Source organism: Neovison vison, chromosome 3 (genome assembly GCF_020171115.1).
Source record: "Neovison vison isolate M4711 chromosome 3, ASM_NN_V1, whole genome shotgun sequence".
Classification (NCBI taxonomy): domain Eukaryota; kingdom Metazoa; phylum Chordata; class Mammalia; order Carnivora; family Mustelidae; genus Neogale; species Neogale vison.
The window spans coordinates 28,713,537-28,741,167 of NC_058093.1; the positions used below are offsets into that span (position 1 = coordinate 28,713,537).

Sequence of the window (27,631 nt, forward strand, 5' to 3'; positions counted from 1 at the left end):
GGCATGTCTGTCGTGCCGACTCTGTGATTACAACAGCATAGAACAGGGAGTCAGCAGCCCCTGCCAGCTGGCTCCCTTCCTCCCCGCGGGGACTTTTATACTTCCTGTCAGTCCAGTTCTTGGTAAGCCTTCCCCAGATTCTGGCCCCAAGTGCTCCCTTGCTTCTTGGAAATGTCGCCTCCAGAGCAGCCTTCCTTGATGTCACCGTTCTCTGTTCTGTTGCCCAGTTTGGTTTTATCCTCTTGACAATGAATTTGTCATCCTGTCTGTCCCACTAGCATATAAGCTGCCAGAGGACAGTGACTGCCTTACTCCGCCCAAAGCAAAGCCAGGCCTCACTAAATACCGTTGAATGGGTGAAAGTGGGAAGATCTGGAAGATTTGAAAATGAAAACAGAGGGGTGCCTGGGTGGCTCAGTTTAAGTGTCTGCCTCTGGCTGAGATCATGATCCCAGCATCTTGGGATTGAACCCCACATCAGGCTCCCTGCTCAGTGGGAAGCCTGCTTCCCCCTCTCCTGTTTCCCCTGCTTGGGTTCCTGAGAGTCTCACTGTCTTTCTCTCTCTGTCAAATAAATAAATAAAATCTTTTAAAAAAAAAAGAAAAGAAAAGAAAAGAAAAAGAAAATGAAACAGATTGGAAAAAAAAAAAAAAAGAAAGAAAATGAAACAGAAAGAGGGCCGGGCCGTCTGGATGGCTCAGTTGGTTGGGCATCTGCCTTCAGCTGGGGTCATGATTCCTGGGTCCTGCTCAGTGGGGAGCCTGTTTCTCCCCTTCCCACTGTTGCTCCCCCTGGTTGTACTCTCTATCTCTGTCAAATATATAAATAAAGTCTGAAGGAAGGGAGGGAGGGAGGGAGGAAAGAGGAAGGGGAGGGCCTATGGAAACTGGACATAAAGACACAGAAAGCATGGCAAAACCCTGCCACAGGGTATCCAAATTCCCCACGCACACAGGTGCACGGGCACCTGGAGCAGGGACGGCAATGATTAATCTCTAATGCAGTCATGGAAACCTGCTCATTTTTGACCAACTTATTTGTAGACAAATGAGCTAGCTCTTCCCAGAGGGGCCTCAAGAGCCGCTGTCCCTGCCCCCTCCGCCCCAAGACAGACGCAGCAAATCTCCGTCGACCTTTAGGGTCTACCATCTACCCCCAACCCTGCACCTCGACTCCTCTCAGCTTTTTTTTTTTTTTTTAAGATTTTATTTATTTGAGAGAGAGAGAGAGAGCGAGCCGGAGAGTGAGCAAGCAGGGAGGAGGGGCAGAGGGAGAAGGAGAAGCGGATTCCACGCTGAGCAAGGAGCCCTACCGACATGGGGCTCTATCCCAGCATCCTGAGATCATGACCTGAGGTGAAGGCAGACACTTAACCAACGGAGCCACCGAGATGCCCCTTCTTTGTCTGTCTTAATCAGCCAGATTTTTCTTTTCTGACTGACTTGCTGGATAACCTTAAACATGGACACAGGAGGCTTTTGTAAGCCCCCCGCCCCTGGCCCAGCACCCCACCCTGGTCTCATTTTTCCTTCTGAGAGGCTGAGGTGTGAGACAGCTTGAGGTGGCTGGTCCTGTGCTGGCTGGGCTGCGCACAGTATTCGCAGGGCCCAGTGGAAAATGGAATCCAGAGCTTCTTCCTCAAAGAGCAGGAAAAAGTTGCCATGAAACATTCTAAAATATAAGTTTTTCCTTTCTTCTACAATTTCTCTTGGGACTTGTCCTGATGTTTTTCATTTGCTACTTAACGTCAGCCTAAGTAAAGAAAAAATAAAAATCTAAATTATCAGCATGAAATTTTGCCTTTTGCTTTATTATTATACAATCCCAGTTTTTTGTTTTTGTTTAAGAGGGAGAGGATCCCAAGCAGGCCTCACCCCCAGCGCAGGGTGCTATTCTCTGACGTTGAAGCCAGCACCTGAGCTGAAATGAGTGGGAGGCTCAACCAGCTGAGCCACCCAGGCACCCTTGTACAATCCGTTTCAAATGCAAATATGAGACATTTAAGTCACATATGAAATCACCAAAACTGCAATTCACCTTCCTAGCTTGTACGCAGATATGTATTTTGTTCTTACCCAAGCAGTGGAAATGCTGCACAGAACGGAATTACCTGTTTCTATTTTCGCTTTTGGTACGCCCACATTCTGCCAGCCCCGTCTGCCTTTGGATTACTAATGAGCCAGGGTGGACGGAAGGGACAGGACAGACGGGCTACCCTCTATCCCTTGCCTCCTGTAGCAATGTTTGCAGCCAAAATGGATCTTACAGGGAAGTAACACAAGTGAAAGGATGGGGCAGGATTTCTTGGTCATTTGTGTTTCTTAGAACACCTTCTTCATGCATTTGAAGCAAGTTCTGGTTTGGACCAAAGGAGTGGCCTCTCGGACCCTCACTTAGTCATAGGTGTATAGTCACCTTGGAACCCATTTGAGTCTTGAATTCCCACCATGGTGGGGCCACCAGAATCCTGTGATCGTTGACACCGTGAATGGGGGCGGGGGGGCATCAGGGACCGAGCATGCGCAAATTGTGTGGCCTCTGACTTCACTTTCTTCACTTCCGGGACACATAGCCAAGGGCAAAATCATTAAGAATTTCAAGATGGTGGCAGTGGAGCGTTGAGCCCACCGTGGGGTCCCGCGCGACTGCGCTTCTCACACATGCCCCTGCGGCTCTCCTTGCATGCTGCCGCTCTGTGTTTGGAGGACTCTGTTAGTCACAAGACCCCTCTTTGTGTCGGGTTTTTCCGCCTTTTCCATATGTAGCCTGGGACGGCCTGACATGGCGAGAAGACGGAGAGCGGTCAGCCATCCCGCTTCATTACTCCCTACTTCCTCCTCCAACCCGCCAGACTGCACTTTCTATAGTTTCCCCAAACACGGCCCTGCTGTCTGCTGCCTCTGGGCCTTGCCTGTTTCCTCCGCCCCAGAGGCTCTCAGAGTTTGGTCCCTGGGCCCCGGCAACCAGCATCACCTGGAGCTTGTTAGAAATGCAAATTCCCGGGCCCCACCCCAGCCGGGCTGAGGAGCGCAGACGGGGTGATGGGGCAAAGAATCTGGCTCAGCAGCTCCCCGCGTGATGTGATGCTCTCCTGCTCTTTGGAACTACTTTTTTACACCTCATTTCAGCTGCCTAACTCCTACACCGTTTGTGGAATAAACCCCTCGCCCTCTGAGTCCCTTCCGTGAATCCCTCCGTTCCCATCTCCGCGGATGGCCCTGGGGCTTTGGGTGTGTCTGTCCCCTTCTCTATCTTGGCCTGACGACTAAGCAGGGCAAACAGTAGGCACACAGTTAGTGACGGGAGAGATGCGCTGACTGGGGGTGTGGCAGGGGGTGTGGCCAAGGGCGTGGGGGCGGGACCCTTGCGCCGGGGGCGGGGCCGAGCGTGTGGGGGGCGCAGCTGAGCGCAGATTTCCCGCCCTGCAGGTACAGTCTGTACACCCGCACCTGGCTGGGGTACCTCTTCTATCGCCAGCAGCTGCGCAGGGCTCGGAATCGCTACCCCAAAGGCCACTCCAGAACCCAGGCCCGCCTCTTCAACGGTGAGCTCTGGCTGCCCCGGGCCAGCATGGCCCCAAGCTGTGCCCACCCACCCTCCCCGCATCGTATACCGCCCACTCACCACCACCACCACCAACACCCCCCACAACCTCCCCCACCGCCAATCGCTGGGCTCCTTGGCCGGAACCCCGCCCACAGCCCATCTCTGTCCTCCAGGAGTGAAGGTGCTTCCCATCCCTGTCCTCTCAGACAACTACAGCTACCTCATCATCGACACCCAGGCCCGGCTGGCTGTGGCTGTGGACCCCTCAGACCCTCAGGCCGTACAGGTGAGGGGAGGATTGGGGGACAGTGGTAATTTGGGTCACCTTGGGGGCTGGCAGCTTTCCCTCACTAGAGAGGGGCTGTTCCTGATCCCTCTGCCAGTGGGATGTGCTCCCTCCTTGTGCCTTCACACACAGACCCCAACATGCAAGAATACACAGAGCCCCCCAAAACCACAGTATGGGGGAGGGGCCAGAGTCCAGGGCATGGCCTGGGGAGGGGGTACCTACAGCTTTGGGGGAACCGGAGCCAGAGGGAAGGGGATGCAGATTCAGGACCGTGGTCTGAGGTTTCTTGTGTGTCTCACTCTCTGTGGCGCCTTTCTGACCCTCTAACTTCTCTCCTCATCTGTGTCTGTTGGTGTCTGGGTCTCTCCATCTTTCCTTCCCATTTCTTATTTCTCTGTGAATGTGTGTACCTGTGTGTTCCCCTGCCCCTCGAGCCTCCCTCCTCCCACCTCCCCATGATCTCCCCTGTGCTGTGGCTCAGCTTCAACTGCCTCCCTTCTCCCCAGCCCTCTCCTTCCTACCTTCTCATTCTCCCTTCCCTCTGCTTTCACCCAGCACCTGTGCCCCCGCCCCCGCTACACACCACCCCTCCATCTCAGTGCCTCCTCTCTCCCCCAGGCTTCCATTGAAAAGGAGGGCGTTAATTTGGTTGCCATCCTCTGCACCCACAAGCACTGGTAAGGGGCTGGGGTGGGGGCCTGGGTCCAGAAGATCTTCCCTGGCCAACCCTTGCCCCTGTGGGCTTGGCAGGACTAGACCCAGGGAGGAGAGGCTGGGCTGGGGGGGGCAGGGAGTCGGGATGCGAGGAACCTACCTTCTTCATAAAGTCTTGGGGGGCACCAGCAGAAAAGGAGGGAAGGGGCAGGTCTCCCACCGTGGGGCTTATCAGGCTCCTGGAGCCCTAGAGGAGGACAGGACAGGCATTTATCTTTCATTCCTGAGGCACGTATTAGATATCCACTGTGTTTGGGACATGGGCAAACCCTGTGAGTTCTTTCCTTGAGGAGATTATAGTTGGGTAGGGGAGATAGCTCTGCGTGACCAGGTACAACGATGACAGACATTTAGATGGCAGTTGGCACAAGGTACAGGAGGTGGGGCGGCTCTTGGTGAAGTATGACCAGATCCACTTGGAGGACTTACAGGCTGATGGCCCTGAAGCTGAGAGAGTCCAAAAAGATTGGCGGGCACCGGCTAGGCGATGGAGGGGAGGGGTGGCAGGTCGTGGAGATGACATTGCGAGCAGGGGAGCAGCTCGAACAAAGGCCTAGAGGTGTGGACAGCTTGGCTCAGTTCAGAAGCCCAGGGCTCAAGGCTTGAAGGCCTAGAGATCTGGAACAAGGAAGGCAAGGAGGCCTAGTACTGTTGCCCCTTAAAGTTCCTTCCTGTCTCTGCTGTCCTCCAGGGACCACAGTGGAGGGAACCGTGACCTCAGCCGGCGGCACCAGGACTGTCGGGTGTACGGGAGCCCTCAGGATGGCATCCCCTACCTCACCCAGTAAGTCCCTGTCCTGGGGTGGGTGGCCCTTCCATTCACCCCTTCCCACACCCTGTCCTGTAGTCGAGTACTGTAGGAGTGCCAGCAGCTGGATCTTTGCTGACCCCCTTCCTGGCCCTTGGAGGGCAGATCACAGCCCACCCCCCCAACTCATCCAGCCATGGTCCCCGAGAGTGGGAGAGGCGAGAGTTTGGATCTGAAGCCCTGAGCACTGTCAGTGCCTTCCCTTTCCGGTGTGGAAGCCCTGCCTCCTTCAATTCACCAGACTCCTTGGGCATCGGGTGGGGCAAGGCCCAGCACAGCCCAGGCTCTAGCACCTTCTCTCCCCTGCTGCCTTGCTTCTCAGCCCCCTGTGTCATCAAGATGTGGTTAGCGTGGGACGACTTCAGATCCGGGCTCTGGCCACCCCAGGCCACACGCAAGGCCATCTGGTCTACCTGCTGGACGGGGAGCCCTACAAGGGTCCCTCCTGTCTCTTCTCAGGGGACCTCCTCTTCCTCTCTGGCTGTGGTGAGTTCCCCCACACCAAAAGGGAAGTGGGAGCGGGGGTGGATAGAAAGGAGGGAGAGGTCAGGGCTGAAACCCAAAGACAGCACAGCCCCATGCAGTGCCTGAAAACTTTGCTTTCAGTGCAGACACTGCCTTGCTTGTTATTCCCGTCTGGGTGAGCCCGTGGTTTTTAATACCCTCGCAACCTCCCACAGAGGATGCACAGAACGAGATGATGCTTGTCACAGAGTACAGACCTGGCAGGGCGTGGGTTTCCACTGGGCGGAGACTAGTTCTCCGGTACCTGGAGAGACTAGGTTACAAAAAGTAGAGAAGCCCTGAATGCGAGGGTGACCCGTGGGTAGGGGAGGATCACAATCCCAGGCTGTGTGGAGTCTCAGAGGGCAGCCGTGGAAAAGAGACACCCCACACCAACGGTGCTTGGGGCCCTGGGCACTCAGCCTGATGCTTCCGTCCCCCTCTCCATCCACATGTCAGTATGTGCAGTGCAGGCCTTGCCACAGGCTTGCTTGGGGAGTGAGCATGTGGGCTCAGCAACCGGTGGGAAGGAGGGTGTAGACGCCTGGGGGTGGGGGTGGCAGGGGCCAGGTTGAGAGCTGGTGGCCAGTCCCAGCTGTGCATGCTGGGCCCCAGCCCGCTCCCTGTACCTTACACCGAGCTGTGTTCTTGTACCTTGTGACACACCCGCTGCCCCTCGCCAGGACGGACCTTTGAGGGCACCGCAGAGACCATGCTGAGCTCCCTGGACACGGTGCTGGGGCTAGGGGATGACACTCTGCTGTGGCCTGGTGAGGTCCCCCTCCTCCTCCTCCCTCACTCCCTTACAGCCCCAGCTACCCCTGCAACTGGCCCAGAGGGGATACCACTCCACCCCCAGTGGCTCCTGGGAGCCAGCTCGAGCCACGAGGGCAGAGCCCCCTTCATTCTGGAATACTGGCTTGGAACGCGCCTCTGCCTCTCATGCCAGCTGCCCCTGACAGCCAGCCCTCGGCCTCCGAGAAGCCCTGTAGGCCCCGCGGCATCCCAGAGATGGCTGATATTTTACAGCCAGAGCCAAGAACAGAATATCACCTTTGCTTATCAGAGAAGTCAGTAAACCCAACTCTGCGCGTGTCCACTGCAGGCACCCATACCCCACATTGCATGTGCATCTGTCCCCAGGTGTGTATGTGGCATGTCCATCCATCCGTCCGTCCAGACACTGCACGTCCCTACATATGTCCACAAACGTCAGATAGCCGTAGATTCTCAAGCACATCACTGAGATGTCAGCTAATCCTCAGAACGTATATTTACCCATCCGTTCATTTGACAAATCCTTGATGGAATGCCGAACGCGTGCCAGCCTCTATCCTAGGCACTGGGGACACATCTGTGTTCTGGTAGCATTATCTGCTCCACGTGCCAGACGACAAAACTGCGGCTCAGGTGCCGTGACTCTTCTGAGGTTGCATAGCTGGCAGGGGCAGCGTGAGGGTTAGGAGGCAGGGCTCCCGAGCGAGCGAGCGGCTGGGGCTCTCCCAGCCCTCCCCCTGGCCATCAGGTGCGTGGGGGGAAGGAGGACGTTTTCTAACTGCACTGCTGCTCTCTCTGTGCCCGGTGTCTTGGTCCCTCCCCTCCCCACCCCTTGGGCCTCAGGTCATGAGTACGCAGAAGAGAACCTGGGCTTCGCAGGTGTGGTGGAGCCTGAGAACCTGGCCCGGGAGAGGAAGATGCAGTGGGTCCAGAGGCAGCGAATGGAGCGCAAGAGCACGGTGCGGGCGGGTGGGGCCTGGGGTGAGGGTGGGGGAGGGAGGACATGGGGGAAGGGGGAGGTAAGGGTGGGGGGACCCCCCCCCAGGGCACGCCCCAGCAGGAACCCCTTCATGCTGAGCTGTGGCCTGTAGACCTGTCCCTAGAGCCCCAACATGTTTGGTGCACAGGCCTTCAAGGGAGGCCCCCTGAACCCTGAAACAGGGAACCTGGGGGGATGGCTTCCCTGATTGGGTCTGTCTCCCAGACTGTCTCCACCAAACCTGGTGCTTCTTGTCCCGCAGTGCCCATCCACGCTGGGAGAGGAGCGCTCCTACAATCCGTTCCTGAGGACCCACTGCCTGGTGCTGCAGGAGGCTCTGGGGCCAGGCCCAGGCCCCACTGGGGACGATGACTACTCCCGGGCCCAGCTCCTGGAGAAGCTCCGCCAGCTGAAGGACCTGCACAAGAGCAAGTGACAGCCCCCCCGCCCACGCCAGCCCATCCCCCATGGCGGGGAGTCCACCCACCGCCCGCACCATGCCATCCCCCTCATTGCTGCCACCACCACCTCCATCGGCGCCCACGGGGGGCCTCAGGGTCCAGCACTGTCGCGGGAGGAGGGACAAGGGGACGAGGCCATGAGACCGAAAGGACAGAGGCTGGTTGAAGGCTTGGAGACCCCACGGGGGGAGGCGGAGATATCCAGGGCAAGAGGAAAGGGGGAGCCTTGGGACCTCTCCAGACCCTGCTGGGAGGGGGCTTCCTCCCTGGCCCCACTCCTGCCCCTGTCAAGGACATGGAGAGTGCTGGTCGCCCCTCCCTCAGGAGGACCTCACTCTCACCTAGGGCAGCAGGAGCCAGGAGCAGGTTGAGTCCTCTTCCCTTTTCTCCCTTCCCGGCTTGGGAAAGACACTCAGGCCCCCAAAGTGGCCTGAGGTGTGGTGCCTTGGAAAAGCGGTCACTCAGAGGGGCAGCTGGGCTCCGGCGCCCTGAGACACTGGCCCTCCTCCCCAAGCCTCCCCTCTGCCCACCCCCTTGTCCCCCACCCATGAAGGCATTTTACAAACAGAGCCATTTCTGGGAAAGCTGAAAGGGCTGGACGTCTGCATGTCTGGACAATCTCGGCCTCAGTGATCCCCCTGCAGCCTGGAAGGGGGAGGGTCCTGGTTGCCCCCGACACTGTGCCCTCAGGCTGAGGAGACAGGGGATGCTGGACTGCAGCCTGGCCAGTCAGGCTCCCTGTGCAGCTGGCCTCTGCCCTTGCCTGGGGCCCAAAGGACTCTGCTTCCCAGGGGCGAGAGCCATCCTGCACCCCGCCGCGGCAGTTTTCTCCTCATGGCCCTTGTTCTTAGAAACTTCTGCCTTGTTCTCACTCCTGCTTTACCCTCCTCAGTCCCTCTCCTCTTTTAGTTATAAAACCCTTCCTCTGGCCCTCTGAAGTTTGCCAAGAACCTCCTCACGTCATCTTTCATTCGATCCTTGATCTCATCCTGGCCGGGGAAGGGGGTCCACGCAGTAGAGCGCAGAAATCAAGCCTGGGAGCAGAGAGCTATCCGCTCTCCACCGAGTGGCAGCCTCCAGGACCCCAGGCCTGAGCCCTGCCCTCTGGCTCAGCCTCTCCTCTGGTCCGGGTCCCTTTGGGGCCTCAGAGAGGATTCCTGAGGTCCTCGAGGAGGAGGCATACGGGAGCCTTTGCTTCCTGTGTTCAAGCTTTCCCTCAGGCTATGCTCGCCTCTAGTGAGCTTCTGAGATGCCCCCTCCCCTCGGTTTCCCCTCATCATCCCGCCTCTGCCTCTCTCTCCAGCCGTAGTGTCTGGTACCAACTCTAGCAATACCACCAGAATACAGTCCCCACCCCCTCAACAGACAAGCAGTTTCATGCCGCTGTGCCTTTGCTCATGCTGTTCCTTCAGACTGGAATGCCTTTCCCCTGCTCCTCCAGCCTTATCTGCCTGGCAAACACCCATTCATCTCTCACAATGCCCCTCAAAGGCCCCCTCCTCCAGGAAGACAACCCCCATGCTCCTCACCCTCCAGGCTACCTCTGCTCTTTGTAAATGCTTCTCTCAGTGGCACTTCTCACATTGTATTTTACTTGTTTACATGTTTGTCTCCCCTTCTAGACTGTGAACCCTTCAGGGCATGGACTGTATCTTATGCATCTCTGTAATTTGCGCCTAGCACGGTGCCTGGCACACAGGAGGCGCTCAATAAATCTTGAATGAATGAATAATTTAACTGGGGCTTGATCACTCCATGAGACCATCTTTATTGCTGGTTCCAGGCTGCTAACTGGGAGTTACTGAGCTCCAAGAGCCTTGGCCAGAAACAGTGCTGTAAATAACATCCTTGCATGTCTGTGTGGGCTTGGTCAGAATTACAACATGCTTGCCTCAGTGTCCCCCAAAGCGTGGGAGGCACAGGTGCACCTCCAGCCACAGGGAGAGGACTAGCACTGAGAGGAGAGGTCTTGGTCCTGACCTCTCCTCAGTGCATCTCTAACAGAGCCAGACTCCAGGTGGCACCTTAGTTCGTCAACTATCTTGAGTTAAACTTTAACACCCTGGTTTTGTTTTCATTGTATTTACCTTTGAGGACCATATCTTTTTAATAATTTATTATTTATTTTAGAGGGAGCACACGGGTGCATGCAGAGGGACAGGCAGACTCCCCGCTGAGCATGGAGCCCAATGTGGGGCTCGGTGCCCCCACCCTGTGATCATGCCCTGCTCTGGAATCCCAACAGTCAGAGATTCAACTGACTGAGTCATCCGGGCACCCCTGGGTTAATATTTTTGACACATGATAGCAGTGTTCTTTTTTCTTTTGTTTCCACAAAGTGATCACAGTTTTCAATACATGAAAGTAATTAAGGATATTTATTGAAATAGGAATGAAGTAAAGGAGACCCTGGGCCCTGGCAGAACCCCCTTTTTTATTTATTTGAGAGAAAGATGGTGTGAGTGGTTGGGGGTTGTGCAGAGGGAAATGGAGACAGAGAATTGCAAGCAGACTCCCCACTGAGTGCAGAGTCCAACTCTGGGCTCGATCCCACAACCCTGAGATCACAACCTTTGCCAAACTCGAGAACCAGCCTCTCTTCTGACTGAGCCACTCAGGCTCCCCCATAGCAGAACTCTTAAAGGTCGCTTTGATATGCCTGAAGTCTGGGCAACACTGGCCTAATTCCACATTTCCTTGGGGCCAGACCAAGGCATAGTTTTCCCACCCCACAATTCAGCCTACTCCTCACCCTAAGCAAGGGACCTTGCCATGGGCCCCCAGATTAGGGCCGTGCTTAGGGTGAGCATGGAGTAAGGGGCCATGGTCCTTACCTTCCAGAAGAAGGGCAGCTCTCCTTGCTCTCTTGCTCCGGGTTACTCCTGTCTTGAATGGGCAAGTCCCAGGGCTAGGTCTCTTTGGGGATGCCCAGCTACAAGGGTCATTGGCGATGGTTCTCTAGGGCTGGTGAAGCATTTTCCTAGAGTCTTAGGTGATCCGCCCACTGGGACATTGCTGTGAATGATGGCCCAGGCCTTCTGTGCTGCTGGCGCTGACCAGCAACAACCAGGCTACCTGCCCTTTGCTTATAAGCCAGCAGGTGTCACTGGCCCTAGAGACTTGGGTTCCATTCCCAACTCTTAAATGCAACATCCAAGTGACCTTGGGCAAATTTCACTTCTCTGACCAACATGTTCCCTCACCTTCCACGGAGATAACACCCTTGAATGTGTCAGGACATTTTCAGGTGCCAGTGACATACTCAACACTAAGGAGCTTAAACCAAGAGGAAAATGTATCAGCCGGTGAAATAAAGAAGTGGGGCATTATGTCCTGGTGAGTGCAGGCATTGCTGGATCCACGGATTCCAAGGGCAGTCTTATCATTGAGCTCAGCTTTCTTTTGCAGTGGTATCGTTGTCTGTCAGGTGTTGTCCCTGCAGTGGAAAAGACCAAGTCTGCAAATTCCAGGATTACAGGCTACTAGTTGGTTCATCAAGTTTAGCCTAACTTCCCCTAGTCCCAGGGGCTGAGTTTCATTGGTTCAGCTTGGGTCATGTGCCCAATCCTGAGCCAATCAGGAATTAGGGAATGGGCCCCTCTCACTGGCCAGGTTAGGTCACATGACCACACTTGGCAGGGCAGTGTCAAACCCAGCTGGAAGCTCCGCTGGGAGTGTAGAAAATGTCACCCAGAGTAGAAGGGGTCTGATACCAGAAGTGATATAAGGCAACAAAATCATTGACAGTCACCAAAAGTCCACTTATTAGAAGCTATTAGGAGAGTCCGATGAGCAAGGGCACATGAAGTCACTTTGGAAAATGCTACATCAGATTCCTAGGGCTATAATACCTATATAGAAGAAATGGAGGTAGACAGGTGGCCCCAAAGGTATTTGAATAATACCTAGTTTAAAAAATAACCAGCAAGCAGTTCATTTTTTCCTGACTCGCAGGCTGGCTGTCTCTAGGGGCAGGAAAGGAGAAGGGGAGGGAACACTAAGCAGGCAGCCATCAGCGCTCCGGGGAGGAACAGAGACCCGGGAAGCCACCGTGTGATCGGGAGTAGCCCTCTGCCTACCTGTGTGTGCTGTGGGTGATCTTAGTCCTCCAAGGCCCTGACCACACAAGGAGACTTTGAAAGTGGGTAGGAACCTAACCCAGGTGGTCTTAAACCCTAGGCAATGACACTGAGTTCCTAACCAGAGGCAAAGCCCCACCAAAGATGCAGAGAAAAACACCTGTCTTAGGGTTCTTCAGAGGAACAGAACCAACAGAAAGTGAAATGATAGATAATAGGTGGGTAGACAGATAATAAGTGGGACGGCGTGGCAGGGAGAGGACTCAGAGAGGGACGGGTCTGGAGAGGAACACAGGTTCTACCTCTGGTTGACCATTGGTGATGCCAGACAGGCATCTCATGTCACCGAGCCTCATTCTGGAACAAGTGGGAGGACTAAGTAAGATGCACAGTGCTGTTCAGTGAAGAACACCTCCCCCTCAACACACACTGTTACTAATAAACATAGGGCCAGTCCCTCAAGGACAATAGGACAAACTGAGAACATGGATTCTGGAGAAAGCCCATCTGGGCTGGGGTCCACACTTGCATTTTATTAAAGATTTTATTTATTAAAGAGAGAACATGAGCCGGGGGTGGGGGGCAGCAAAAGGAGGGAGAGAAGCAGACTCCCCACTAAAAAGGGAGCCAGACCCAGCGGCTCCATCCCAGGACCGCAGGATCATGACCTGAGCCAAAGGCAGACACTTAACCAACTGAGCCACCCAGGAGCCCCCACACTTTCCATTTATTAACTGGGTGAACTTGGGCAAGTTACTTAACCTTTCTGTGCCTCCCTCTCTCCTGCATCCACTGAGGGTGTGGCCAGCACTGCCACGGAAGCTGATTGTGAGGACCTAGTGAGTTGATACCTGCAGAGCTGAGCACCAGAGTGAGCCCCTCTTCACGTTAGTGACTGTGGTTCCTTAGATGCAGATCCCCGTGACTCAGAGGATACAGGCTGTCCCTGTCATGGATTCAAAGAGACCAACCTGCCCAACTCTGCCGCACAGCTAGTAGGTCAACCTGCTACAGAGCATCCCTCCGCTGGGGAACCTCCACTAGGAGGCGCTAGGGGAGGGGGGCGGTAACAAGGGTCTGCGGCAGATCTCTTTCAGATGCTTTAAAATCCGACGAACAAACTGAATGTTGATCCTTCTGTGAACCACTTTGTCACATTTCTTTCTCTGCTAGCAGGAAACGGCCAGCACAAATGGAAAGAAATGGCCGGGGCGGGGGGCTGAGAAAGTTGTGGACAGACTGGCGGGAGCTCTGTGCAGCTCCAGGGGCCTGACCAAGGAGAGGGGAGGGGGGAGGAGGGAAACTCTAAACAGTAAAGGGCTTGGGGGACAGATCTGCCTTCAGGCCAGGAGGGGGGGGTGCACAGTAGGGAGAGAACTACATGGGCACCCCTTTAAGAGCATCTACACCATAACTGCCTTCTTTTTTTCCCAATTTTGTCCTAATAAGCAAAAATATTATTTCCAACTTTATGTCATTTACATATGAAAGCAACCGGGTTTGCTTTTGTAGATCTTATTTAAATCTCCTTTTATTAACAACTCTCTTGATCTATCATGGACGTGACACAAAATTCATCCTTTTAAAGTGTACAATTCAGTGATTTTTAGCATATGCACTGTTTTGTGATCATCACAATCTAATTTAAAATCTTTTAAGATTTATTTATTGATTTGAGAAAGAGAGCACGCATGTGGGGGTGGGGAAGGAGGGGCAGAAGAGGAAAGAGAGAGAAACCCAAGCAGACTCTGTGCTGATCCAGGAGCCCCACATGGGGCTTTATCCCATGATCCAGAGAGCATGATCTGAGCCAAGAGTCAGTCACTTAATCTACTGCGCCACCCAGGGGCCTCACAATCTAACTTTAGAACATTTTCATTTATCCCCAAAAGAACGCCAGCACCCATTGGATGTCACATCCTGCCTCTGCGGACCCACACCAGACAGCTACTGATGAGCTTTCTGTCCCCACAGGTTTATACAAATCACAAACATGGCATCAGACAGCACGTGGTCTTTCGTGACCAGCTCCTGTAGCTCAGGCTGTTCTCAAGGCTCGTGGTCCAGCACCTGTGCATACTTGACTCTTCTTACGGTTGAATAATATTGCATTGTGTGTATATACACCATATTTTGTTTATCCGTTAGTCAGTTGACAGCTGGGTTCTTTCCACTTTTTGGCTGTCATGAATAATGGTGCTATGAACATCTGTGTATGGGTTTTTGTGCCAACAGATGTTTTCAGTTCTCTTGCGTATAGACCTAGGAGTGGAATTGCTGAGTCATATAGTAACTCCACATTCAACTTTTTGAGGAACTAATAGACTACCTTGTAAAGTCGTTGTGAGTTTTCTTAATGCCGCTGACAGTTGCTTATGTGCAGAGAAAGGCTTCTTCAGAATGCGCTGTGGCTTTTAAAAATTAACACTCAAAATAAAATTTAAAAAACAATTAAAATTAGGGGCACCTGTCTGGCTCAGTCGTTTAGGGCATGAGACTCTTGCTCTTGAGGTCATGAGTTCAAGCCCCACATTGTGGGTAGAGCTTACAAAAAAAAAAAACAAAAACTAGTAAAAATAAAATTTAAAAATCTAATACTCAGTTTCTTAAATTGCAAATTTTAAAACATAAGCATTTTAAAACTTTTAAGTTCAACTTATCAGTCCTATTTTCATCATAAATCCAGTATGTTAATGTTAATAATATAATAATAATAATGTTAATAATAACTTTTAAGGGGACTTTGATTAATAATTGGTCCTCTTGGGGTACCTGGGTGACTCAGTGGGTTAAAGCCTCTGCCTTCAGCTCAGGTCATGATCCCAGAGTCCTGGGCATCGGGTTCTCTGCTCAGCAGGGAGTCTGCTTCCCCTTCTCTCTCTGCCTGCCTCTCTGCCTACTTGTGATCTCTGTCTGTCAAATAAATAAATAAAATCTTTTAAAAAAATTGGTCCTCTTTTCAAAATTGCAGCTGCTCTCGGCAGTTTATGTTATATTTATTCATTTCAGATATTCTTCCTTTTCAAAGGGAACTGATTATTATATGTCAATTATATCTCATAAAGCTGGAAAAAATAAAGTAAAATAAAAAGAACCCAGTTATCTTAAAAAAAGAGAAACAAGCCTTCCAAGTACTTTGGTTGTAATCTAATAAAAATAAACATATAAATATGGTAAATTTGGGGGCACCTGGGTGGCTTGGTTCAGTGTCCAACTCTTGATATCAGCTCAGGTCTTAATCTTAGGGTCATGAGTTTGGGCCCAGCGTTGGACTCCATGTTGGGTGTGGAGCATACTTATAAATACATACATATGGAACCCCCTGGGCGCCTGTGAGGTTAATAAAACATAATAATAATACGTACATACATACAGCAAAATTAAAGTTTTTTCATTTTATTTTATTTTTAAAATTTTGATGTTTTTAAAAAATGTTTTGGTTCTATTTACAATTCCAGTAAGAATTTTTTTCCATTTTACTTTTTTTTTTATTAATTTCTTGTCAGCGTAACAGAATTCATTGTTTATGCACCACACCCAGTGCTCCATGCCATATGTGCCCTCCATAATACCCACCACCTGGATCCCCCAACTTCCCACCCCCCCCCGCCCCTTCAAAACCCTCAGATTGTTTTTCAGAGTCCATAGTCTCTCATGGCTCATCTCCCCTTCCAATTTCCCTCAATTCCCTTCTGCTCTCCATCTCCCTATGTCCTCCATGTTATTTGTTATGCTCCACAAATAAGTGAAACCATATGATAATTGACTCTCTCTGCTTGACTTATTTCACTCAGCATAATTTCTTCCAGTCCCATCCATGTCAATACAAAAGTGGGATATTCATCCTTTCTGATGGAGGCATAATACTCCATAGTGTATATGGACCACATCTTCCTTATCCATTCGTCCATTGAAGGGCATCTTGGTTCTTTCCACATTGATGCTATGCCATTATAGCATCAATGGCGACTGTGACCATTGCTGCTATAAACATTGGGGTACAGATGGTCCTTCTTTTCACTACATCTGTATCTTTGGGGTAAATACCCAGTAGTGCAATTGCAGGGTCATAGGGAAGCTCTATTTTTAACTCTTTAAGAAATCTCCACACTGTTCTCCAAAATGGCTGCACCAACTTGCATTCCCATCCAGTAAGGATTTAACTTCAGAGTTCAGTCTAAATCAATTATTCAGCTGCCCAATTTATTTATTTATTTATTTATTTATTTTTAAAGAATATTTATTTATTTATTTGACAGACAGAGATCACAAGTAGGCAGAGAGGCAGGCAGTGAGAGAGGAGGAAGCAGGCTCCCCGCTGAGCAGAGAGCCCATGCGTGACTCGATCCCAGAACCCTGGGATCGTGACCTGAGCTGAAGGCAGAGGCTTAACCCACTGAGCCAGCCATGTGCCCCCAATTTATTTATTTTTTAAAATTTTTTTGTTTCTTTAAGGACTTTCTATACTCAATGTGATGCTCGAACCCACAACCACCAAGGTCAAGAGTCCCACCCTCTATGACTGACCCAGCCAGGTGTCATTCAACTGCCTGATATAAATTAGAATCTCAAGACTTCTCTTTTTTTATTTTTTTAAAAGATTTTATTTATTTATTTGTCAGAGAGAGAGGAGCGAGAGCGAGCAGACAGAGTGGCAGGCAGACATAGTGGCAGGCAGAGGCAGACAGAGTGGCAGGCAGAGGCAGAGGGAGAAGCAGGCTCCCTGCCAAGCAAGGAGCCTGATGCGAGACTCGATCCCAGGACTCTGGGATCATGATCTGAGCTGAAGGCAGCTGCTTAACCAACTGAGCCACCTAGGCATCCCTCTTTTTAAATTTTTTTAAGATTTTTTATTTTTTCATATGAAAGAGAGTGTGCAAGAGTATAAGCAAAGGGGGAGGGACAGAGAGAGGGAGAAGCAGGCTCCCCGCTGAGCAGGGAACCCAATGTGGGGCTCGATCCTGGGACCCTAAGATCATGACCTGAGCTGAAGTCAAACGCTTAACTGACTGAGCCACCCAAGTGCCCCTCAAGACTTATCTTTTAAGCATCCTTCTATGCCAAATTATTTTAAAGACCTTGAAATACCAAATAGGCACAATATGACACACACAAAAATTAACATTGTTAGTTCAATTGTCTCAAGCAATTCTACTCATAATTCTTTCTTTTCAGTCTTTTTAAAAATTTTTTTAATAAGTACATAATGTATTATTAGCCCCAGGGGTACAGGTCTGTGAATCACCAGGTTTATACACTTCACAGCACTCACCATAGCACATACCCTTCCCAGTGTCCATAACCCCACCCCTCTTCTCCCAACCCCCCTCCCCCCAGCAACCCTCAGTTTGTTTTGTGACATTAAGAGTCTCTTATGGTTTGTCTCCCTCCCGATCCCATCTTGTTTCATTTATTCTTTTCCTACACCCCAAACCCCCCACATTGCATCTCCACTTCCTCAAATCAGGGAGATCATATGATAGTTGTCTTTCTCCAATTGACTTATTTTGCTCAGCATAATACCCTCTAGTTCCATCCACATCATTGCAAATGGCAAGATTTCATTTCTTTGGATGGCTGCATAGTATTCCATTGTAGATATATACTACATCTTCTTCATCCATTCATCTGTTGATGGACATCTAGGTTCTTTCCATAGTTTGGCTATTGTGGACATTGCTGCTATAAACATTTGGGTGCACGTGTCCCTTCGGATCACTATATTTTTATCTTTAGGGTAAATACCCAGTAGTGCAATTACTGGGTCATAAGGTAGCTCTATTTTCAACTTTTTGAGGAACCTCCATGCTATTTTCCAGAGTGGTTGCACCAGCTTGCATTCCCACCAACAGTGTAGGAGGGTTCCCCTTTCTCCGCATCCTCACCAGCATCTGTCATTTCCTGACTTATTAATTTAAGCCATTCTGACTGGTGTGAGGTGGTATCTCACTGTGGTTTTGATTTGTATTTCCCTGATGCTGAGTGACGTGGAGCACTTTTTCATGTGTCTGTTGACCATCTGGATGTCTTCTTTGTAGAAATGTCTATTCATGTCCTCTGCCCATTTCCTGATTGGATTATTTGTTCTTTGGGTGTTGAGTTTGCTAAGCTCTTTATAGATTTTGGATACTAGCCCTTTATCTGATATGTCATTTGCAAATAGTTTCTCCCATTCTGTCAGTTGTCTTTGGTTTTGTTAACTGTTTCCTTTGCTTACACATAATTCTAAATCTTCCTGAAGTTGGTAATTACCTAATGAGAAGACATTGGAAGATTACCTTTCTGAGGACTATGGTGGGGGTCGGGGGTGGGTGGCCAACTCCTTTGGTGATGGAGGTTTCGGAGAAGATTTGTGTGTGTGATTCTTTTAGGCTGAGCCCCTTTTTGTAGCCACTATGATGCAGACTCAGACACTTACAAGGTGGGGACCAGATCGGCCACAGCCTGGGGTCTGAGTCCTATCATAACACAGTTTTCGTCTTTGTCACCAATCACTACCCGTTCTGTGGCACGTGTTTGGATTCAACCTATTGTCTATTTGCTGCTTCATTTTTCTTCAAATTCTCTCTAGGAGCCAGACTGGCTTGAGTCATGGCTCTGCCAATTACAGTTGCCCCTTGAACAACATGGTGGCTGGGCCCACCAACACTGCCCCGCCCTTTCGGACACGGTTGAAAATCTGGGCATGGGTCACCTGGCTGGTTCAGTGGGAGGAGCATGTGACTTGTTCTTGGAGTCATGAGTTAGAGGCCCACATTGGGTGTAGATATTACTTAAATAAATAAACAAACTTAAAAAAAATAAAACTGAAATTTGTGTTTAAAAAAAAGGAAAAACTTAAAAAAAAAAGCCAAATATAACTTTGACTCTCTCCAAACTTAACTATTAATAGCCTACTATTGACCCAAAGTCTTACAGATAACATAAAATGTTCATTGACACACATTTTGTACCTTCTGTTATTATATATGATGTTCTTCCAATAAAGTAAGTGAGAGAAAATGTTATTAAGAAGTCATAAGGATGGGGCGCCTGGGTGGCTCAGTCGACTAAGCATCGCACTCTTGATTTCTGCTCAGGTCATGATCTCAGAGTGGTGGGATAGAGCCCTGTGTCTGCTTGAGATTCTCCCTCTCCCCCTCTCCTCCTGCCACTACCCCCTCATCTAAATAAATAAAATCCTTAAGAAGAAGGAAAAAGAAAACATTAGGAAGAGAAAACATATTTACATTACTGTACCATATTTACTGAAAAACATCTGCCTATAAGTGAACCCAGGCAGCTCAAACCCGTGCTGCGCAAATCAACTCTATCAGCCCTGTGACCTTGGGAGGACATTTAACCTCTCAGTGCCTCAGGTTTCTCAGCCATAAAGTGCAGGGGAAAAAAGGACCTGCTCGGAGGGTTGGTCTGAATATTGAATGAGATCACCTGTGTCCAGCCCTCCAGAACAGTGCCAGGTCTACGGTAAGCATAGCTTAAGGGTTTGCTGTGACTGTCATTGTTATCACCATCATTCTCACATAGGGCACTATTCACGGGGCATCTAAGTGGGTTCTACGCATGTGAGGTCATGTCTGACTCAGGGCCACAGCTTCCAAGGTCATTCTTTTTTTTTTTTAATGTTTACTGTTATTATTTTTTAGTAATCTCTACACCCAACGTGGGGATAGAACTCATGATCCCGAGATCAAGAGTCACATGCTCCTCCAACTGAGCCAGCCAGGCACTCCTTAAGGTGATTCTAGTGACCCATGTCATCCCTCTGCTATGTCAAATGTTCCCTCTGCAGGACAATGCTTCAGGCATGGCCTGAGTTACAAAGCCCACAGTTCCTACCATTGTGTCCAGGTCTGGGTGTTTTGTGAGATGTGTTGATGGCCCTTTAAGAGGCGGTAGCTGGCTTCCGGTTGCCATGGAGACAGCTGGACGCAGCCTGGGTAGCAGAAGGCAGCATGTCCTCTAAACTTCAATCCACAGGTGGGAAGGGGGCTGTTGGCACTGGAAATTGAAGAGGCATCTTCTCCTCTTCTCCCCCACCATCCTCCTTGAGGTGGCCTTGGGGATTTTGCTTTGGGGACTCGTGTGCCATCCCTGTCCCTCTCCCCAAGATTGCCATCTCAGCCTCTCCTCCCTCCCTAGTCCCCAAAGCCAAGGACCACCAGCCCTCAGCTGAAGAGAGTCTGCCAGCCCCAAAGGCCAATGCTGAAGCCATCCACTTCCTCAGCACCCTCGGTAAGCCTGGACAGTGGGGGCGGTGGGGGCACAGATGTGGAGAGGAGGGAAGAGAGAAGGCCCAGACCTGGCACTGTCTCTCTCAGCCTTGATTCCCCTGGGACTCAGAAAGGGTTCAAGGGTTATTGATTTTTTTTTTTAAACACTGAAATTTTGTTTTGTTTTGTTTTAATTTTTTTTTGTGTGTGTGTGTGTTTTTAAGATTTTATTTATTTATTAGACAGAGAGAGAGAGAGAGCATGAGCAGTGGGGAGGGGGGGAAGCAGACTCCCCACTGAGCAGGGAGCCTGACATGGGTTCCATCCCAGGACCCTGGGATCATGACCTGAGCTGAAGGCAGCTGCTTAACTGACTGAGCCACCCAGGTGCCCCAATAATTGTTTGTAAAGATTTATTTATTTGGAGCACCTAAGTGGTTCAGTTAGTTAAACCTCTGACTCTTGCTTTCAGCTCAGGCTATGATCTCAGAGTCCTGAGATCGAGCCCCATGTAAGGCTCCCTGCCCAGCCAGGGAGTCTGCTTGAGACTCCCGCTGAGCAGACAGCCGGACATGGGGCTCCATCCCAGGATCCCGAGATCATGACCTGAGCCAAAGGCAGAGGCTTAACCCACTGAGCCACCAGGTGCCCCTATTTGTTGATAATTGTCAAGAGAAGACCCCCAAGGACATGGGGACTCGGGGTGGTGGCAGGCTCTTCACCTGCTGTCTGTTGTATGGGCTAACGGAGGGGAGGCAGGAGCTGCCTGGGACCCAGGAGATGAGGAAGGGGTGGGTGGAGACGGTGGGGCCCTGCGGGGGGGTGGGGTGGGGTCTGAGAGTTGAGACCCAGGAGCTGGGGCTTTATCTGTGCCCATGGGAACCCCCCCACCCCCAGAGCAGGAGGAGCTGCAGATGCTGCTGTTCTCTGAGACTCTGGCCATGGTCTCGGACACGGGGGAGCTTCAGGGAGAGCTGACCATTGAGGTGCAGAGACGGCAAAACAAAGACGAATTTGGAGTGATGTCACACTGCCTCTGCGTGCACGCCTTTAGCCGTGGCTTCATGGACAAGATACTCTGCGGAAACTCCCTGCTGGGTAGACTTGCTGCTGCCTGGGGCTTCACCTCCATCCTTCTTCCCTCCCCCCTCCACCCCCATTCCTAGGATCTTCACTCGGGACCCACCCTGGATTTCACCTTGGGACCAGAAGGCCGCCAGGAGGGTGTGTAGGAGGTGGGGGTGACAGGGACGTTAATCACTGCTGCAGACTTAGGACAAGAGCGCCTCTTAGTTTCCCTGCAGTCACAGTCCCCCTGCATCCTCCAGCCTGGGCCTCCACCCTCCTGCCCTGCTGTCTCCCAGCCTGTCACCTGTGATGAGGTCATAGTGACGGCAGCCTTCCCCTCCTGCTCCAGGCTACCTCTCATGGAAACTGCATGTCATGGAGCAACATAGTCAAGAGTTCATCAAGGTACCCCCTGGGGCCCCAAGCCTACAACCCAAACCAGGGAGAAAGAATGGAGACCCTGGGAGGGAAGGAGAGAAGAATGGGGGGACTCAGCAGGATGTCACGCGCAGCTCTCTCCAAGTTACCCTGTAATCCCCATCACACTTGGAAACCAATCCATCTGGGGCAACAGGTTGCTTCTCACGACCTTCTAATACACGAACCCTGGGTCCAGTCCACCAGGGGGCTCCCCAGGCTGAGAGCCCAGTAGCTCCCTGAGGACCATTCAGGCCAACCTTTCCCAGAGCCTGGCCTTTTCCAAGGGCCCTTACCCCCTCACCTCCAAATTCTCCTGCTCTGTGCCTCCCACACCCAGCCACAGCCACGTCATTAAATTCTGGAACAGGACCAGTTTTACACGCTGGAAAGCACTTGTGCCTAAGAAGTTTCCCACAGAAACCATTCCCCTCTTTTAAAACCCGTGTTCTGAAGGGCATTTGCTTCTTAACTTTCTATTACACCATCATATGCCTTCTGGTCTTGAACTTCACTACAAAGATATTTCTATCCAAATTTCCCTCAGTTTTCTCATTTCTAAAGGAGAACGGGGCAAGGCGACCTGTGGGGGTGCTGTTCCTGTTCACTAGGGACCCAGGCCAGCTCCTGCTTCTCCCCTCCCTGCTCTGGCCCTTAGTTCCGCGTCCTCCCCATGGAGAGGAAGATGACTTTGGTGAAGCAGGATGACCAGCTGACCATGACCAGAAGTGTCAAGGAGGGGGAGGTAAGGGTGAGAGACAGGTAGGGGCCGTTCCTCACATCCTCTTGGAAGCCCAGAGCAGGGGCCAGATTGTTAGGACGGGAGCTGGGCGTGGAGACTCAGCAAGGACCCTATATGAGCCCAATATCTGGCTTTCCTGTCCTCCCCACCCCTTCCCAGATGGAAGTCCCTGACCCAGACTTTCCCTGAACAGGAAGTCAAGACCGAAGTGACTTTTATCCCAGGGAGCTCAACCACGGGCTTCATCTCCGAGGCTGCCAACCTGGTGTTGCTGAGGGTGATGGCCTGGCGGCAGACGGTGCCCAGCAATGCCCGTTTCCTGGCCTTGGACACAGAGGGCAAACTCTGCTACTCCACTTACGTGAGGGGTCTCCCTGGGTGGGGGACTTGGCCTTGGCGAAAGCCAGGAGGGGCACGGAGGTCGCCGAAGAAGGGGAAAAGACAGCTTCAGGTGTGGAAGAGCTGGTGGGCTGGGGCCCTGCCGGTGGGACTTCCAAGGGCAGGAGAAAGCAAGTCTTCATGTGTTCGAAGATCACGTGGGGGGCAGGTGGCATGAAAAAGAGGAACCAAAGCGGGGAGCAGTTGAGAAGCAATGCTTCTTGCCCAGAAGTCAGTCCAGGAAAAATAAACATAGCAGAGGGCTGCTATTAAAAGATGTATTTTTTTAACATCAGGAAATGCACCATTTCCAACTGCATTTTTATTATGTCTCGGACCTGAAGGGTTCCTTTTTTTTTTTTTCCTTTTTCTTTTCTTGTGGCTAAAACTTCATGATTGACATACCTACGACTTTCTGCCATGTGCAATTTTTTTTTAAAGATATTTATTTATTTATTTGACAGAGGTCACAAGTAGGCAGAGAGAGCGGAGGAAGCAGACTCCCTACGGAGCAGAGAGCCTGATGTGGGGCTGGATCCCAGGACCCTGGGATCATGACCCGAGCTGAAGGCAGAGGCTTTAACCCACTAAGCCACCCAGGCGCCCCTGCCATGTGCAATTTTAAAGCTATGCTTCTAAGCACACATTTGGGGGGCTGATTTGACCAACTTTGTAAATGACATTCCAGTCTTTTCTATCGCAAACATGACAAACGGCAATGTATTTGATACAAACAGGCCCATGTCACTTCTCTGAAACACAGTTCCTGCATTAGCTCCTTTCGGGCCCGTGTCCGCAGCTGCTCCCAGTGTTTTAAATTGTAACGACAACAGGGTGGCCTGCCTGCAGCAGCAGGGGCCACAGATCTCAATCTAGCCCCCACCTCAGAGCATTGTGGACCCCGTTCTCAAAGAGCCTCCCCACGCTCCCCGCCCCCACCTCCTCAGGCTCACACCTGTTGGATGATCTCATCCTGTAACTGAATCTGCCAACCAGGAGAACTTGGTCATCAAGATGAGGAGGGGAGCGTGGGGCGAGTGCAGCATGGAACTGGCCTTCTACAAGGGGACCCCCACTTAACTTGGGGGTGCGATTCAAATCCCGTGGTGGCTGAGGGCCTGGACAGCCAAGGGTTGTTTGTCACTGATAAGCAAGAAACGAAGCAGCAAGATGGAGAAAAGGGCCAGGGTGAGATTTGGGGGAGATGCTGGTGGGCATCCACCTCACCTCCCTCCCTCTTATCTTGGCTGCTGCTAGCAAGACCTGGGCTTCCAGAAGATCCAGGTGGGCCGCCAGCAGGTAGAGGTGTTCATCGTGGAGCAGAGGGTCCACTCAGTGAAAGGCATCCCCAATTCCTGCCAGTTCTATCTGCTGTCGGATGGGTGAGCTACTGACAGTGGGGGTTAGGGGGCAGTGTGGAGCACAAGCCTGGGAACTGGATGGATCCTGGCCCAGGGCCTGAGGCCAAGGAAGACTACTGTCTCTGGGGACACGACCAGGAGGAGCGCCCCTCTGCTTTATCCACATCATTCATTCTTTTCCACATCATTCACACATTTTCTCCTGATTTGTACCATGTCCGATTCGTGCCCAATGGGTACGCTTTCCCTGATGCAGTCATGTCCAAACCTCACCAAGGAGCCCTGAATGGCTGAGAAAGTCAATACTAACCTCACAAAGCCTAAGGCATGGTAGCTAAAGCAGCTGCCACCGCTGGGTATAATACCAAAAAGCACCAAGGTCTGAACAACGACACTGGGTAGAATCAATGTGCATTGGGGAGAGAGGGGGACATCCTGGCACATTGTCAGGCTGTCACTAGCCCAGCACAGGAGCGAAATCGTTAGAAAATTGGGGAGGGAGGTGGGGGAAGAATTTGTTTCTTGAAATTTCCAAAGAGGTATTGATAGAATAATTACATTGGGAAAACAAATAATCGGAACATCATTGGCTTTCCTTATTTGATAACTTAGCATGTTGTTTCTATTTGGGGGGTCACGAAGCAGGAAGCTCGTGAGGTTTTTTCATTTAAGATTTTATTTATTTGACAGACAGAGGTCATAAGTAGGCAGAGAGGCAGGCAGAGAGAGAGGGGGAAGCAGGCTCCCTGCTGAGCAGAGAGCCGGATGCGGGGGCTCCATCCCAGATCATGACCTGAGCCCAAGGCAGAGAGACTTAATTCACTGAGCCATCCAGGCGCCCATCGTGAGTGTTTTAGTGCACACCAGCACACATCTCCAAGCGCACAGACAAGACCCAGTTTGAAATGCGGTGCCGTTATCTGGGGACCTAGGAATGAACATGACCCTAGAATTCAGAGATAAGTGGTGTTGGGGAAGCAGCAGCAAAGGGAGGCCCCCAGGATCGCTGTCAGAGGGGTGGGCTGGTGTAGGAAGACTCCCACTCTCACACCTGCGTTGTATTCCAGGCACCTGGCCAAGAGAATCCAGGTGGGTTCCCCGGGGTACTGCCTGATCACCCAGATGCCTATCTTGAGGGAGAAGGGTGAGTGAAGCCGCTGGCTGGCTGAAGACTTCATGAAGGAGAGGTGGGGAAAACAGGGACCTTCCGGGGTGCAGAGGCTGGACTGAGTGGAGACGGGGAAGTTTTGCCCTCCAGCCTCTGACTCCAAGGCAATTAAGGGAGGATCACTTTGCAAGGACCCCCTTCCAGCAACTCTGGCCATCTGAGCAGAACCCAGGGCTCCACCTGGGACTGCAATTTGAGTATTCTTGGGCATCCCCCTGTATCTGGGGAAGGTTCTGGCGTGAGAGAGTGCCGCCTTCCTCCCTCCGCACCCAGATGAGATTGAGCCTCGCCCCGTATTTGAGAAGAAGCCCCTGGTGTGGGAGGAGGATATGGAGCTCTACTCGAGGTTCGTGGACCGGAAGGTAAGGAGAGGCTGCAATCAGCCTGGGGTCCCATTCCCCCCTGCGCATGAATTCTACCAGTACCGATGCCTCTCTGTGCCTGCTTGAGAGGCACACCCGGACGGCTGGAGGGCCCTCCTTGGGGCGAAGGGGGCGGGGGAGGGGTGCTCCCGAGGCGCGGGGTCCCGGGTCCCGCTCAGGCTCGGTCCCCGCCAGGAGGAGCTCCGTCTCAGCCACAGCAGCTATCTGCGACAGCACCCCGAGGCCCAGGCGCTCATCTCAGACTTTCTGCTCTTCCTGTTGCTGCGCCAGCCCGAAGACGTGGTCACCTTCGCCGCGGAGTTCTTCGGCCCCTTTGCGAAGCGCCACCCCCCGACCCCCGCCTTGCGCTCCTCCCACCGGCCCAGCCCCTTCCGCTCGCTGGACCCCCGGGACCCCTTGCACTAGGCGGGGCGCGGCGGGCGGGGACCTGCAGGAAGTCGGGCGGTCGCCGGGGACGCAGCGGGGAACCGGAGGGACTCACCCCAGAGGCGCGACTTGCGAGCTGCGGGGTTTTTTTGGTGGGGGCGGGGGGGGGGCAATAAATTGGCCCCATCCCCGCAGTTCCGCTGTGGGCGCGGGAACCTTCCCTGGCCAGAGTCTTGTGTCTTGGCTAAAAAGAGGAACTGTGAGCAGAGTTTATCCAGCGAATTTCACGCTTCTTCCAAGATGCTATAATCAATACTCCTATTTTACGGGTAAGAAAAGAGAGGCGCGGGAAGGTTAAGTAACTCACAGAATTAGTACGAGGAAGCGGGAGGCAAACCTGGACGTTGGATGCTAACGTTAGATGCCACACTCTTAGTCCTTAGGTTCGTAGGGATAAAGGGGCAGGGTATCTTGGTGCCCCGAAGCATAAACCAAATTACCATTCTTCCCGCTCCCCCCCCCCAAACCAAGAAAAAGAGCAGGGGCTGGTGGGAGATCCGGACCACCATGGGCCTCGCTCATCACCTCTGAAGCCTCCCAAGACATGTGGGCCGCCAGCTCTCACACTCCACCTTCTTTTCCACTGACAGGAACCCCCAAGCTGCATGCAGGGTCCCCAGTTACCGGCTCCCTGAGAAAAAAGGATAGGCAGGGAATCATCGGCTCCAGTCTGGCCAATTGTCGCCCTCGGCCCGCAAGAACGACAACCAGCCTGGCATGGTGTTAATGCTTCGTCTCTTTATTTCGACAACTTTCTTAGCTTATATGTGTCAGGGTGACCAATAAGGGGCCAAACAATGGGGAGAGCCAATGAGAGTCCTGTTATTATACTGATTAAATTTGAAACAGCCAATGACTATGTCCTCCTTCAGGTGGGCTTCACCAGAAAGTTCGGTGTTTACTTGCAGCATATTTTGCTGGCAGTGAGCCAAGCGCCATCTTGTAATGGCGGGGACTTTCCTGGCCGGAGGCGGTCCCCGACAGCCAATGGCTTTTTTCTGCCCAGGGCTGGCCACGGCTCATCTGCAAGTATCAGGCAAGCTTCTCCGGGACAGCTGGTAACGGGGATGTGCAGGCCGCATCCCCCAACTTACCCACTCATGGGCCTGCCTCTTCCAGCTGAGGGAACCCCCCCACTTCCCCGACCCCCACAACCTTTGCCCTGCGATGAGGGTAGCCATGACTCCAGTCTCGGGGCAAAAAGGCTTCATGAGCTATCACTTGAATTGAGCCTTAAAGAATTTTTCTTTAAATACTTTCTTTGTCCTCATCCCTTATCTCAAAAGGAATGCATGTTCATTAGAGGAAACTGAGAAA

General features: G+C 51.9%; 2 protein-coding genes and 1 long non-coding RNA gene across 5 annotated transcripts in view; 2 read left to right on the forward strand and 1 right to left on the reverse strand.

Annotated features, from left to right (window-relative positions):
- PNKD (PNKD metallo-beta-lactamase domain containing) overlaps positions 1-9,816 on the forward strand; it is a 61,542-nt gene extending 51,726 nt beyond the window's left edge. For both annotated transcript variants that reach the window (XM_044241584.1, XM_044241585.1), the window contains 8 exons: positions 3,430-3,545; positions 3,721-3,833; positions 4,455-4,513; positions 5,242-5,334; positions 5,681-5,844; positions 6,546-6,632; positions 7,483-7,598; positions 7,881-9,816. In XM_044241584.1, coding sequence (XP_044097519.1) covers positions 3,430-3,545; positions 3,721-3,833; positions 4,455-4,513; positions 5,242-5,334; positions 5,681-5,844; positions 6,546-6,632; positions 7,483-7,598; positions 7,881-8,054 — 922 coding nt within the window. In that variant the 3' untranslated portion in view covers positions 8,055-9,816. The remainder of the gene's footprint in view (positions 1-3,429; positions 3,546-3,720; positions 3,834-4,454; positions 4,514-5,241; positions 5,335-5,680; positions 5,845-6,545; positions 6,633-7,482; positions 7,599-7,880) is intronic.
- A 10,278-nt stretch (positions 9,817-20,094) lies between these two features.
- LOC122901738 (ciliogenesis associated TTC17 interacting protein) lies at positions 20,095-26,293 on the forward strand. The gene is made up of 10 exons (XM_044240845.1): positions 20,095-20,138; positions 20,301-20,393; positions 21,269-21,469; positions 21,789-21,844; positions 22,515-22,601; positions 22,792-22,959; positions 24,234-24,358; positions 25,405-25,481; positions 25,779-25,867; positions 26,063-26,293. The coding sequence occupies exons 1-10, from the start codon at positions 20,114-20,116 to the stop codon at positions 26,291-26,293; spliced, it is 1,152 nt and encodes a 383-aa protein (XP_044096780.1). The 5' UTR covers positions 20,095-20,113.
- On the reverse strand, positions 25,111-27,039 carry LOC122901739. 2 transcript variants are annotated; one of them, XR_006383667.1, is made up of 4 exons: positions 26,840-27,039; positions 26,370-26,572; positions 25,931-26,092; positions 25,111-25,467 (listed from the first exon to the last, which is right to left on the reverse strand). It is a non-coding gene; the product is annotated as an uncharacterized LOC122901739 (long non-coding RNA). The 2 variants fall into 2 exon arrangements; XR_006383666.1 differs by having other exon boundaries at positions 26,370-27,039.
- Between the last annotated feature and the right edge of the window lie 592 nt (positions 27,040-27,631).

Coding starts and splice junctions, on each gene's coding strand:
- LOC122901738 (XM_044240845.1), top strand. CDS start 20,114: ATGTCCTCTAAACTTCAATCCACAG. Junction 21,845..22,514: donor ATAGTCAAGAGTTCATCAAG/GTACCCCCTGGG, acceptor TCTGGCCCTTAG/TTCCGCGTCCTCCCCATGGA. Junction 24,359..25,404: donor TTCTATCTGCTGTCGGATGG/GTGAGCTACTGA, acceptor GTTGTATTCCAG/GCACCTGGCCAAGAGAATCC.